Source organism: Lolium rigidum, chromosome 2, assembly GCF_022539505.1.
Source record: "Lolium rigidum isolate FL_2022 chromosome 2, APGP_CSIRO_Lrig_0.1, whole genome shotgun sequence".
NCBI classification, from domain to species: domain Eukaryota; kingdom Viridiplantae; phylum Streptophyta; class Magnoliopsida; order Poales; family Poaceae; genus Lolium; species Lolium rigidum.
In genome coordinates, this window is record NC_061509.1 from 223,625,198 (window position 1) to 223,639,707 (window position 14,510).

Genomic DNA, 14,510 nt, shown 5'->3' on the forward strand with positions numbered 1-14,510 from the left:
GAAAAATTGAATTTTGTTGGACCTATGTAAAAAGATAAGAGACAATTTATATTTTTTTTTACACAGAGCACAAATATTACTATCTCTTTTAAAGAACTGTACGAAGAACATATATTTTTTGAGAACAACCACATATTTCATTAATAAAAAATCAGGTTACAATAACCAAAAAACATGGAAACTGAAAACAAACCAGGAAAAAACAGATTCCCTGAAAATTCTTAAGATAGAACCCTAAAAGATAGTAAAATACAGAACTATCCCTAGAGTTTCTACACTGCCGAAACTAGCGGGTGCCGCCAAACTCCAACGCTGCCTAGGCACACGTTTGAGAAGATGTCGAACTTCCATCATTGCTAGATCCGAAGAAGCAACCTATCGCCAACGAGGATTTGTGAGTCTATGAACAGACCCGATGCGATCAGCCAGGCACATGTCGCTGTGGCACGTCGACCGGGGACGTCTCCGTGCTTCCTTGAACCAAGATCCGCCGTATCCCATCGACGAAGTCGGGAAACAACGATAGATTCACCACCTACGGACCAACTTCCTCGCTCCAGAGCATCCATCTCGCCCCGATCCCTAATGCAGTCATGGACAACAACTAACGTTAGTTAGCGACATGTCGAGAAACAGATCTGGCAAGGAACATATATTGTGCCAACATAGATTGTGGAAATGTACCCAGAATTTTTTTTTTTTTTTGACAATTCAAAATATGCAAGCATTGCATCACTCTTCTCCCTTCCCTTGTCGCCGGGGAAACGGCTAAAACCCTAGGTACCTCGCGCCTCCGAAAGGAAACGGCGGCGCTTGCTGCCGGAGGGACTGGACGGCGGCGCGTAGGTGAGTCTTCTCTGGTCATCCTCGTCCCTCTCTCGTCCAAGCTTTCGGGGCTGTCCACCACCAGCCGCCGCAGCTCCGCCTCCGCGGCGCCCGTTCCTCCACTTCCCTCAGCCGCGTGCGCCGGCTTTCCCCACCTCGCCGAAGCGAGCCCCAACCCCTTCGCCAGCTCCACATAGACCCCTCCTCCCCTCCCACCCTCGCCCACTACCTCGCAACCCTCCTGGGACTGCGCCCCATGGAGCAGCCGCCTGCAGCCCATGGCAGAGGAACCCCAATCCCCAACTGAATTAAGATTTTGTTTGTTTGACCTCCGCGGCGCAGTTCGAAAAACGATGTAGTACAGGTCGATATCCCCAACTGCTGCAATTCCACTCTTCTTCTTTTTCCTACCCCAAGGCTGAACCATGTCAGTGCAAAGTTTTCCAGGCTGTACAGCTAGCTGTTCTGGCCGATTGTAGTGTTGCAGATTCAGGTGCTTATGACCTTACTGAGTGAATGGCTATACACTTTGCCTTGATGCTTATGAATGCTTCCTGTTATGACCATTGTTGTTTGCTCTACCCGTTATTGTTGCTACATGTAAGAGACTTGGAAACATGATATTTATCTTTTCCAATACTTTCTTATGTGCTTGTCTAAGAACTTGCTGTTTATGTACTCCCTCCTTTCTAAGAACACACATAGAGAGAAATTTACACCAGGATTGGGCGGGATTACCCATGGACAATTGATGTAAGAAAGTAAAGAAGTTCGCATAACGTAAGAAAAATTAATCAAATCCTAAAAAAATTTGTCCAGACAAATGGTTCAACGCAATAGACCTTATATTTTGGATTTTTTTTTCTCAAAAAATCATACACCTTATATCTAGGAACAGAGGGAGTGCTACCTAAGAACTTTCTGTAACCTATTGTTGCTTTGTGAGACACATGGAAACTTGTGTTGCTATTGTTGCTCCATAAATGAGCGTTATTTTGATTAACATTTTTCATAGACATTCTGCTGTTCTGCACATTTCCAAGTTCATATTTCTAATAAGATTGTGGCTGTTAGATTTTTAAGTATTTTCACGTTTTTTAATACTATTGCGGTTGCTATGCATACTTTTTTATATTTTTCATTATTTTCATTGAAAGTTATATACACAATCATTACACATATATGACTGTTGAGAAAATTCATTTTCTTACTTGTACAATACTGTTACAATCATCAAGCTCTTGAAAATTTACAATTTAAGCTTTGATACATCCAAACAGGAATTGGAATTTCCTGTCCTCTTTGATTCCAACTTCCATTGTCATAAGCATCCACACAACATCAATGGATTTGAGAGGCATTTCCATTTCCTCACAGTTTTGGTATTGGCCTATTTCAGTTCCATGAGCTGACTATCTCTTTCCAAACAGAGCCTGGCGTGTGTCTCGAGGCCGTAGCCAACGTCGGTGACAACGATGGTCACCGGAGTAGAAGGGGAGAAGGCCCCAGCCTTGCAGCTGGAGACACTGCTGGCGCTCGGCCTCGACCAGCGCACGGCGGAGAACGCGCTCGTCAACAGCAAAGTCACCGCCAACCTAGCCGCTGTCATAGCTGAGGTAAAATTACTTGCCATGGTGACGCCTTTTCTAATTCAACAATTGCCGGTTCGTGTGGCCGCTGCGGTCTAGGGAATGATCTATGTTCAGTTGGTTCGTTGGTGTGGGATTTAGTTAATCTGATGTTAGAATTGTGCCAACGAGACTAAAAGATGTCTGGTTTCTGGAGATTTATGTGCGACCTGTAATCTTATTTTCTCAATTAGCCCATCCCAACTCGTATGTGGCAATTGAACAGTAAGTTTGATCTAGAGATAGCCCAAATCTGACACCTACTTCATGATTTATGACATTTGCATTTACTCAATTCTACCAGTATCATTTTTTATATGTGATAAAGAGGAATTCAGTTTTTTTTCAAATCATTAAAAGACTTTTTTTCCAACAAGTACATATGTCTGTGACCAGTGATCTCCTTGACGCTTAGTGATATTTTTGTCTAGGCTGACCCCATGTTTCAAGGTTAACTATCTTATGTATGTGGAAATCTGTAAGGATGATGTTACACTATTTGCACTCCTTTATTGCCGTCGTGTTTTTCAAAGAGATGCCTGGTTGAATCTTCAGTATTACATGAGTTGTTCTAGTATACAAGAGCATTTGATTGAATAACCAACCATGTTAGTTTTCGGTTATCGCCTATAATATGCTGTCTAACTATTTTGCAATGCAAGTTGCAGTGGCTTACTGTGAACAAATCAGTGCCATTTATTTCTTCAAAGCATACCGTGTTTTCTCTTTTAATTGAATTTGCCTATAAACAGGCTGGTATAAGTGGATGTGACAAGTCTGTTGGAAATCTTCTCTATGCGGTGAGTACCTCTACCATTTTCCTTTTGTAGTTTATACGTTTGAGGTTTATGATGTTTGACATACGAGTTTGCACTTTCTCGTGGATGAAATAGGTTGCCACTAAACACCCAAACAATGCACTTGTCCATCGACCTGCTCTCATCAACTATATTGTGTCAACGAAGGTATATCTGCTACCTTTTTGGTTCCCCAATCGACATTGAGCAATCAGTTTGCATTATATGTTTCTTTTCAGAGTAAATAATGAACTCTGTTTCAAAGTTCTTTTGTCTTAATATTATGAATCGGTCAATCTGATGTATTTCTCTATGTCACTATTCAGATAAAGAGCCCTGCACAGCTTGATGCTGCCCTGTCATTTCTTTCTAATGTTGGTCCTGAATATTTGGATATTGGGAAATTTGAAGAAGCCTGTGGTGTAGGTATGCTTTTGTAGTAGAAGACTAGAAGTATATATGCTTCTGCAAATTATAACCAATGTATGCCACAGTCACTGACTGGACACTAGAGAAAATTTATGATGGTGACTTGGTAATGTGGTTGTTCAGATGCTAATATAGGATAAGTTTACATTTTTAATGATCGGATATCAAAGGACACCTTTCTTTTGAGTAGCTTATTCTTAGTCAGCTCTTTCAGTTGACCACCTTATTGATTGGAGTGCGATTGTAACTGCAGGTGTGGTTGTTTTGATTGAAGATATTCACTCAACTGTCGCTGAGATTCTAAAGGAGAATATGGAAGCTATACTGGAGCAGCGGTATCACATAAATGGTTCGCTTCCAATTCAATTTTAAATTACTCAATTTTCTTATTAGTTATTTGAGGAGAGTGGTCCTTCATCATGCTTATCTTTCTTCCAGTTGGTAGCCTATGCGGACAGGTTAGGAAGAAGCACCCCTGGGGTGATGCTAAGGCGACAAAGGTGCAAAACATTGCTATAAATAAAGCACTTGGCTTCTTTTGGTTGTGTGAACTTTATTCTGAACTTCCTTATATTTTGTTCATACAGGATGAGATTGAGAAGAGGCTTGCAGAGATACTAGGTCCAAAGACGGAAGCTGACAATGTAAAACCAGTGAAAAAGAAGAAGGAAAAGCCAGCAAAAGTTGAGGTTGGTAAGCTGAAGTGGACCCTTCGTTTGAAGTTTAGTGATTTGATTATTGTGATTATTGAATTAGCTTGCATACTTTCTGTGGAACGCAGGAGAAAAAAGTTGCAGTAGCCACTGCTGCCCCACCATCTGAGGAGGAACTGAATCCATACACTATATTTCCTCAGCCAGCAGAAAACAATAAGGTACCATAAATTGTGAGATAAAGCGATTTAAATGTCTGTTAGTGTTATGCATCTCAATTCTGCACACTGCTGTTCTATGATATCCCCCATGTGGTTACTATTGTTCTTCTAAGCACTCCAATTGGTTGTTCTGTTAAAGTTTTGGTTATGACCGGCAAGAAATCAACTAAAGTGGTCTTGATTTGTTTTCACGAGCTAGGTTCATACAGAAATATTCTTCAGCGATGGGAACATTTGGAGGGCGCATAACACAAAGGAGATCTTAGAGAAACATCTTATTGAAACCGGTGGAAAAGTGATGACCCGTTTCCCACCAGAACCTAATGGATATCTTCATATAGGTCATGCCAAGGTTTTATAATCTCCATGAAAAGCATTTCTCTGTATACCAGTTGCATGAAAATGGAATATTGTGCTTACATTCTTTACCTGATTCAGGCTATGTTTATTGATTTTGGACTGGCTAAAGAGCGCGATGGTCATTGTTACCTTAGGTAACAACATATATTTTTACATTTGGAACAGTTTTCTCCTGCTTGCTAGTTTATATCCTTTCTTCGTCTGTTCATGCCAACTTTAAGGGCCATTTTTTTTTGTACCAACTGCTTATTTATTTACTCATGCTTGTCTTGACCATGCCATAGAATAAATACTACTTAAAATTTATGTTTCTTTTCTTACACTGCACCCTTTGTTCTGAATTATAAGATGTTTTGGAAATTTTAATGTGGACTCTGCATACGGACTGAGAGTGAACAGAGTCACAGACACACTAAAACGCGTCTATATACGCGTGGTTTAGAAAATTGCAAGAACTTATAATTTGGGGTGTACTATTTAATTATTTATTTCCATTTAATCTGAAGTTCTGATTAATATTTCTTTATCTTGCTGGTTTTGTTTGCTTGTTGTCACATTCACGAAAAAAATGGACTGCTGTCTGTCTGAACAACAGGTTTGATGATACAAATCCAGAAGCTGAAAAGAAGGAATATATTGACCACATCCAGGAGATAGTCCAGTGGATGGGGTGGGAGCCCTACAAAGTTACATATACAAGTGATTATTTTCAAGCTTTATACGAGCATGCAGTTGAGTTAATACGGAAAGGACTAGCCTATGTGGATCACCAGGTATTTTTCTTTTCTCCTTTGTCATGGTACATGTATGAGTCCTTGAGAAATAAAATGTGCAAATGCTGACTTGTATATGATTGCCAGACTGGAGAACAAATCAAGGAATACAGGGAAAAGAAAATGGATAGTCCATGGAGGAATAGGCCCACTGAAGAGTCACTGCAATTATTTGAAGACATGCGACGTGGGTTGATTGCTGAGGGCGCAGCAACTCTCCGAATGAAGCAGGACATGCAGAATGATAACAAAAACATGTCTGACTTAATTGCATATAGAATAAAAGTAAGTTACAATTGATGAATTGTATGTCCATATCTCATAAATGCATAACTCAATCCTTTGATGCCCATGTAGTTCACTCCTCATCCACATGCTGGCGACAAATGGTGTATCTATCCAAGCTATGATTATGCTCATTGCATGGTGGACTCATTTGAAAACATTACACACTCAGTAAGTTTCCTTTTCACAATAGCTTTGGCTTGTTTGAAATATATACCATGACTAACTGAGTGGTTAATTATTAGTTGTGCACACTTGAGTTTGACATACGCCGTCCGTCATACTACTGGCTACTTGTTGCCTTGGGCTTGTACCAGCCTCATGTCTGGGAGTATTCAAGGCTGAACATATCAAATACAGTGATGTCTAAGAGAAAGGTATGTTAAAAATCAAGAAATAAATATTATCCTGTTGGATCAATATTTATGGATATCCATTGTCCTTGTTTGTTCTGCTGCAGTTAAACCGGCTTGTGACAGAGAAGTGGGTAGATGGGTGGGATGATCCTCGTCTGTTAACTCTGGCAGGACTGCGGCGACGGGGAGTGTCAGCCACTGCAATTAATTCATTTATCCGTGGAATTGGGATAACAAGAAGGTAAAAGCATGAATAATGGTGAACAAATCGTTTGCATGAACCGGGCTTTGGGCCACAACCACAAAATCTCTGTTTCTGCTACTGATTGGCCCTTGATGTTCTTTATGTGCAGTGACAATAGCTTGATTCGTGTTGACCGTCTTGAATATCATATCAGAGAAGAACTTAATAAAACAGCTTCCCGAACCATGGTTGTTCTGCATCCTCTAAAGGTTTGGCATTCTGTTCCTGCTGCAAACCACTCTATGCCTTCAGTCTTTAGAAGTTCCCAACACACTGATGGTGCTTCCCTTTGCTAAATTAGGTTGTAATAACTAACTTGGAGGATGGAAAAGTCATAGACCTTGATGGAAAGAAGTGGCCTGATGCTCCTGCTGATGATGCTTCATCCTACTACAAGGTGCCTCTCTTGTTCAGTATATGATTAGAAGAATACGTTTTGTTGTTATGGAACGACTTGTTTAAAATTCAGTCAGAAGAATGCAATAAGATTTACAGCAGCAGAAATTTTTAGGTTCACATTATATCTTTGATGCTTTATACATTTTAGTACCTTATGTCCATGCTTCATAATTTGTTATGCGCTAACTATCTACAGGTTCCTTTCTCAAGAACTGTCTACATTGAGAAAACTGATTTTCGTCTTAAGGACTCAAAAGATTACTATGGGCTAGCTCCTGGTAAATCTGCCTTGCTAAGGTAATTGATACTGTTCTTGTGTTGACAACATAGATCTGAATTTACTTTACCATTGATGGTTCTTGTCTATTTAATTACTGTAGGCTAGCTCCTGGTAACTCAGCATATTTACAACATGATACTTGTCTTTTTAATTACTAGGTATGCATTCCCCATAAAATGCACAGAGGTTATTTATGGTGATAATTCAGATGAAATTGTTGAAATTCGAGCTGAGTATGACCCCTCAAAGACTTCTAAACCTAAGGTAACTGGTCATTTGAATCTGTTCGAATCAGACAAACCTAGCTAGGGACTTGGGGCACAGTAAAAAAATATTCCAGATGTTTACTTGGTTTGCAATTTGTTCAGGGCGTTCTGCACTGGGTTGCTGAGCCAGCGCCTGGAGTTGAGCCATTGAAGGTCGAGATAAGATTATTTGAGAAATTATTCCTATCAGAGGTATAGTTTTGCTGCTGTTCTTGCTGTCATTACAGATGTGTTTGGACTGGAAAGCCACTTTCTCATGAATGCTTTGTTGCTCTCTTAGAATCCTGCCGAATTGGAGGATTGGCTGGGTGACCTCAACCCAAACTCGAAGGAGATTGTAAAGGGCGCCTATGCTGTACCATCACTCGCGACCGCAGTCCTGGGTGACAAGTTCCAGTTTGAGCGGCTTGGTAATCTCTCTGGACCTCTTTATTCGTTGGGCAAGGTTCAGGAAAGTGGAAAAAACCGTCGCTTATGCACGCTGAAGCGCAATGCGGAGGCCTTCCGCATCAATTGCATAAGCGCTTAAGCGGAACAAAGCAGAAAAAAGAGGAAAAAAGCGCCGCTTATGCGCGCTGAAGCGCTAAGCGGAAGGCCACCGCACCAATTACGCTTAACGCTTTCTTGAACCTTTGCATTCCTCCCTGCACCACTCGATGCAACTGACTGTTGTGCTTGGTTGTAATTCCAGGCTATTTTGCTGTGGACACGGAGTCGACTCTCGAGAAGGTTGTGTTCAACAGAACTGTTACTCTGCGCGACTCTTATGGGAAGGCTGGACCCAAGTGACTGCTCATTTTGGTGAAAGAACTTTGATTCTGATTGGCTACAGAGACGCTTATGGGAGAAAACTGTAGTGCCGTACAAACATACCAATAGCCAAAAGGCCTTTTTGTTGCACAAGTAGTGGTCTTGTGATTACTATTAACGTATGTTCACTCAAAATTTGAATGATCAAGTTTATGTTTTGAATGATCGTACTCGTCCTCTACTTCAGAGGGACGTCGATCTCTCAGGTTCGTTAGCTGGGCATCAGACGGTATCGTCTGGAAACGCAGCGATGGGGTATGGAGACGCAGCGACGTGGCCGGCCCAAGGCCACTCCACGAAGCGGAGATCATCAGCTCGGAAAATAGACGCGAGAGGTCCAAAACAGGCGAGAAAGAGCGCAAACAAACGACACCGGAAAAAGATCGCCAGAACGTGCGGCGGACGCACGCCTCTGCTCCTCAATGCGTTGCTTTGTTCATCAATCTGGGGCAAATCTCACTACTCACTAGCCTGGCTCTCTCCGTTTCTCTCAGTCGATTGGTAAACGAAAAAGATGGATCTGTTAGGTAGAAGCCACCAGTATGAAGAATATGAAAAACAGCACGGCGATGTGCGCCGGGGCCGCAACAACGCAGAAGTCGAGCAGTTTGCCGGTTGTTTGTATCTGGTGGGTGGCTTCGGGTCCCCTAGAGTTGGACTCAACTCCACCGCGTGGAGTTGGGCAAATCCCAGCCCTTTTATTCTTGGACTGGACTAGGCAGCAGCGCCGCATAATTTTCATCCCGTGCGACACCTAGCTGGCAACCCATCTGCTGCTTTTAATTCGGTTCGAGCGGCCCTTTTTCAACTGTGCGCAGCTAATGGAAAAACGTGTCGTCACTCCTTCGTTCTCTTTGTCCTTGGGCTGTGGTCCTGAAAAAGCCAAACTACCTTTTCCTATGCCCGAGCATGGACAAGTCAAAAGAAAAAAAAGCAAAAACTACTCCTGCCAGATAAATTTCACATACCGGTAAGGCTGGTCATAGTGGGGAGTAACTTAGACTAGTAACATATGTCATGTTACTAGTCTAGATTACTACCTTCATAGTGGGTAGTAACTTATATGTGGTGTCATGCACTGTGTTATTTATTATGTTGTAGACTCATTTTGCCTTGGGGTGTGTGATGTTATGGTAACATAGCTAGTTACCACCTCACTCTCTTTCTTCATTTATTAGCATGCCATGTCACCAAAATTTCTTGAGATGTGTGATGTTACTAGCTATGTTACTGCCACTATGAGCAGTCTAAGCCCAAGGTGAAGCTACCGGGATAAATTCATTAGGCTCCTAATTAATCGGGTAATTAGTCTCATTTAAACTTGGCAATCGCTTGGAATTAATCTGGTGGTTAGAATCTTGGTACGGAGTACCACTAATTAATCTGGCAATAGCTCGGAATTAATCTGGTAAATATGGCAACTACTACTCCGTATCTGGCAATTAACACAAATTAATTGGTCAGTTACTGCTAATTAATCTGTCAATTAAAGATGGGGCATAATCACACGTCTCCTCTCGCAGCTTGCGCATAGCTCTGGTAGCTCCATCTTCAACCTCTCTGATTTCTAGTGCTCGGCGCCTGTGACCTCCTATAATGTGTGCTCGGCGTCCTCCAGCGCAGCTTCGTGCTCGGCGGTACGGCCTCCAGCGTGGCGACGTGCTCGGTGGCGGCGACGCCCTCACCCGCTGGGTCGGCGACGGTGGCCTCCCCAAGCAGCTCCGTGCTCGGCGGCGGCGTCGACCTGCCCTGCTGTGTCGGCAACAACGGCTTCCCGCGCGGCTCTCCATGGTCGGCAGCGGCGACGACCTCACCCGCTGCATCGGTGACAGCGGCGTCGACCTGCCCCGCTGTGTCGGAAACAGCGGCCTCCCGCGCGGCTCCATGGTCAGCAGCAGCGACGACCTCACCGGCTGCGTCGGTGACGGCGGCCTCCCCACGTGGCTCCGTGGTCGGCGGCGGCGACGACCTCCCGCACTGCGTCGGCGACAGCGGCGTCGACCTGCCCCGCTGTGTCGGCAACGGCGGCCTCCCGAGCGGCTCCGTTCTCGGCGGCGACGGTGGCCTGCTACTCTCTACCTTCTTTGACGCTGGTTCCCGTCGGGTTCCACTGAGAACTGGGAAGCGATGTGTGGTCGAGGCCACTCGGGAATTAGGATAAGGCGGCTCCTCTCTTCCTAAGGAGAGCGATGCTTTTTTTTCCGTCCCATGCGGCGCTTATGTGTAGAATTTCCCTTTATTCTTTCTATGGTCTAGATTTAATCTGCTGGGAGGGAAGTTTTTTTTCCCTTTTGATGGTCCCTCCAAAAATAACTAGTCGCCCCATTTTTCCCACCAAAAGCACACCACGCACTGTTGTTTCCCACCAAAACTAGCACACCCATAATCATCTTCATTTTCAGGATCTGTATTCCTCAAACCTCTATATCTGTATTCTTCTCTTTTCAGCTGGTATTGGTGGCATTCACTAATGCAGCCAGAATGCAACAATGGACATCTCAGCGAAAATCTCAACGTGGCTCATGTCCTTTTTCTCAACAAGCAGCTGGTGCTCCCCGCGGGGATGAACTCTCTCTGATAAATCCTTTTCCTAGTTGCTCCTTCAATTACTTCTTGAGTTCTTTCAACTCTTCACTAGACATATGTAATGTCCCAGGTTTAGAGACGATTGAGGGGTAGAATTTAGAAAGGGATGTGCATTGCATTGCAAATTCTGGGGAAATTTCGCGCTTTTAAACAAAAACTGCATCGAAGGGGGACAAGTTTCTCTCTCGACACCTTACAGGGTTAGGGTTTCGAGAGTTCGACAAACTTGTTCCTTATTCAACTAGACTAGGGTTTTGAGAAGAGAGAAGGGGTATTGTATCACAAACTTAAGTTGCATGATTGAATTCAAATATTAAGTTGCATGATTGAATTCAATTAAGTATGTTTGAAATTTCAAAATTCAAACATCACTTGATCATGAGATAATTCAAATTCATCAACACATTTATATAAGCAAACATAAAAAAGGAATATTGCATACAATTAAAGCTCATTAGAGAAACTTGAGCTTTATTAATTAACACACAAATTACATTGTCAATTACAATATTCCAAATTGAATTATAAATATTACAACACATTACAAGAATTGAATAAATAGAAAAAGAAAAAGGAAAATTACAAGTAAATAAAATATCCTAAACTACAAGATAATCTTCATTTAAGTTTGAGCTTGATGATCTTCATCCTCATTTGATCAGCTCACTTATACCCTGCACACAAACACAACAAAGCAAAGGATTATGCCAAGTGGCATTGCCACTTGGCAGGTTAGTAGAAAATTGAAATTGAGCAGATATGGATCAGCTCTGCCGAGCTGATCATCTCACAGCCAAGGACCAAGCCAGATACCAAGCATTGGTACACACACACAGCCTAGTAGCTCACAAGGCACTGTGCATGTACAACAGCACACACACACAACCAGGAGAGTCACCAAATTGGTGCCAGGCCAAGCTGTCGACCAGAGGAGCCAACAAAGGTCCATATAAAACCTTTTCACAGCCAGAAACCCTAGCAGTTCATCGGCAGCATCTCCAAAAGGGTAAGAACACCGAGAACAGCAGGAACAGGAAGAACAGCCAGAGCTATTCAACCTGTCCAAGATCACCACAGAACCAAATCAAGCATCACAAGCTCACAAGGAGGAGTAGGACAAGCACCAGCTCATCACTGAAGCAAACCAACCAACCAGAAGCCATCCTCTACACCAACACCCAATTTCTAGGAGCTGGAGTGAGGTATACACAAAAGAACCTGAGCAAACACAGGCTTTGCTCATCAATAAGCATACACATGCATCATAGAGACAAAGAGGGTATGAAACCCTGGATGTATCATCACTTGGTTGCAAAACCATTTGGTGCCAGCAAATTTAAGCAAGGGCTAGAAGGAAAACAACCCAGGGAACACTTGGTTGTGTCAACACAGTGACACAACCAGAGAAATCCATCATGGATTTGATCCTAAATAGCCATCCAAACTCACCTAGCACTAACTGGTTCACTAACCATCGGACGAGTAGACAAATCCATGTCTATTTTGTTTTCAACAAGCAAAGGCTACTGGCTATTCCAACAAAAAGGGATCAGCCAGAGAGCAGTTGTCCTTCCACAGCAAGCCAACAAGGGGTGGGAGCTTCCTGAGCAGCCAAGAATGCCTGCTGAGGCCACCTCAACCACCCAAAACAGTCAAACCACCAAGCCCAAGACATGCATCATCACCCGAGTGGGTTCAGAGTGGGCTAGGGTCCCCAACAAGTGTTGTCATCCCTCTAGCCCAAGCAAATTAATTGATATGATCATCACTGTGTCACAGTTCACATCATTTATCCAAATATCAAGGCAAATTAAGCAGATAAATGAAACAGACAAGCTATCGATGCACATAGTCTTGCTGATGATCCAAAGGATCATTGCAAGCAGCCACTGATGCTTGGACAAGCACCATCACACACAGGCTAAGCCTGTATGAAGCACAAATAGCACTGGATGAACACCAGTGAGTCACAGAGAGGAGCACACACTTACTCACAAGCAAGAAATGATCAATTGATCATCAGAGCCTCACTAGCTCTTGTTACAAATCGCCACAGCCAAGTCTAGCACCAACACAATAACCACATAAATTACATAGCCACAGAACAGGAACAATGGCATAGCAGACAATCAAATATATGATATATAATTGTATGCAGAAGCACACCATCAAGGGATGGTGTTGTCTAGCCCACAAGCATGCTCAAGGGAATAAATGTATGACCTGCTAAGACTATTATATTGTAAGCTAAGTTGGGTTCACCTGGAACCCTGGAGTATCCCTCTCTGGACCCAGGAGGAACTCCGTGATGATATGTACATATGGTTTGTAATAATAAATGAATGAGTTATGGACCAGCTATGTTCTGTTGTACTACTCTGGGAGATGTAATATTTGTGGATTGGTACTTCGTGAATGTTATATCAACGACTGGCATACTACAACATGCAGTGGTATGCAGGGTCACCATACGTACATACCTTGTCCAGGAGCTAAAATTATCCATAACCGGGGACACGGCTAAGATCTTAGATTTAACTCTCGATAGGTTGTGCACTTTCACCTTACGACCCATTCTACCCAAGAGAAGAATGAGACAAGATCTTTCAGAAGGAGAAATTCAACCATACTAGCTAGACCCGTTCCTATTTGGCTACATCTGCTTGTCTAGCAACAAGTTGAACCCTCACAACTTAATTAATCCGGGCAAAGCCCATAATACCATAAGGCTGCACTAGAAGCTATCTAAAACATGGACGAATTGGTAATCTCTTTAATCCTAGGTGGCCAACCACAACTGAAACTTACAGGCTTAAAACCCCTCATAGGTAATAAACCCCCCGCACGATCCGCTGGTTATACACCCCAGGTGTGCAGTCTAGATCGAGCAACCACTCTACATATGCGAACTCTCAGGTGTCTCCACCTAAATCCACTGGTTGAACACCCCAGGGACGTTGTCCTGAGTAGCTGCCCACCATTCATACCATTCCACCCAGGTGTTTCATTAAGATTGTTAATTTTAAATTTTCAAACACTCACAACCAAAATAATGAAACATAATTTGGCATCTGATGTTGCAAAGCAAAGTTAAATATCGTAGAAAGGCTTTGGGAGTGGCTACACACTACTAGTATTGCTAAGCATAGTATAAAAACTTTACTTTGAAAACAAAACCCTACCATGCATACTAATTAAAAACACTAATGCGTAATATAAAATAGATAGGATTTTGAATGTCACTTTCCTTGATCAAAGCAACCAACACACTCACAACAACGACACGTGTAGCTCTCATCTCCTTCACAATCTAATCAAGCAAACAAAAGCAAAAATAAACATAACATTCAAGATGAACAATCATAGACATGTATGCATGCATGATATGCACTATTTAGATTCACACATAGAGATGATGTGAAAATGTTGTATTTAATGTTCTCTGATATTAATAATGTTGGTAATGTTCTTTGGATAAATTTGTTTTATTAGGTTTTTAAATATAGCAATACTAGTGATTTAAATAACCCATAAAACTTAATCAAATAGTTTATGCAAAGTTTTAGGTTATGAAAAAATTAGCTTTCTACACCTTTGT

The 14,510-nt window shown here is 42.4% G+C and overlaps 1 protein-coding gene across 1 annotated transcript; it reads left to right on the top strand.

Annotated features, from left to right (window-relative positions):
* Nucleotides 1-733: 733 nt before the first annotated feature.
* On the top strand, nucleotides 734-8,507 carry LOC124693037 (glutamine--tRNA ligase-like). Its single transcript, XM_047226481.1, has 23 exons — nucleotides 734-846; nucleotides 2,256-2,441; nucleotides 3,206-3,253; nucleotides 3,347-3,418; nucleotides 3,577-3,676; nucleotides 3,933-4,028; nucleotides 4,118-4,179; nucleotides 4,267-4,368; nucleotides 4,461-4,553; nucleotides 4,753-4,905; nucleotides 4,992-5,047; nucleotides 5,509-5,686; nucleotides 5,774-5,971; nucleotides 6,044-6,142; nucleotides 6,217-6,348; nucleotides 6,432-6,568; nucleotides 6,681-6,780; nucleotides 6,873-6,968; nucleotides 7,167-7,267; nucleotides 7,409-7,514; nucleotides 7,619-7,708; nucleotides 7,797-7,926; nucleotides 8,208-8,507. Exons 2-23 carry the CDS (start codon nucleotides 2,301-2,303, stop codon nucleotides 8,303-8,305), a joined length of 2,388 nt encoding a protein of 795 aa, XP_047082437.1. The 5' UTR covers nucleotides 734-846; nucleotides 2,256-2,300; the 3' UTR covers nucleotides 8,306-8,507.
* The last annotated feature ends 6,003 nt before the right edge of the window (nucleotides 8,508-14,510 follow it).

Bases quoted from the DNA above. Each gene is read 5' to 3' on its own strand.
- LOC124693037 (XM_047226481.1), top strand. From the start codon at position 2,301: ATGGTCACCGGAGTAGAAGGGGAGAAGGCCCCAGCCTTGCAGCTGGAG. The intron at 6,143-6,216 runs GTAAGTTTCCTT...GTTAATTATTAG, and splicing joins TTGAAAACATTACACACTCA to TTGTGCACACTTGAGTTTGA. The intron at 7,709-7,796 runs GTATAGTTTTGC...TTGCTCTCTTAG, and splicing joins AGAAATTATTCCTATCAGAG to AATCCTGCCGAATTGGAGGA.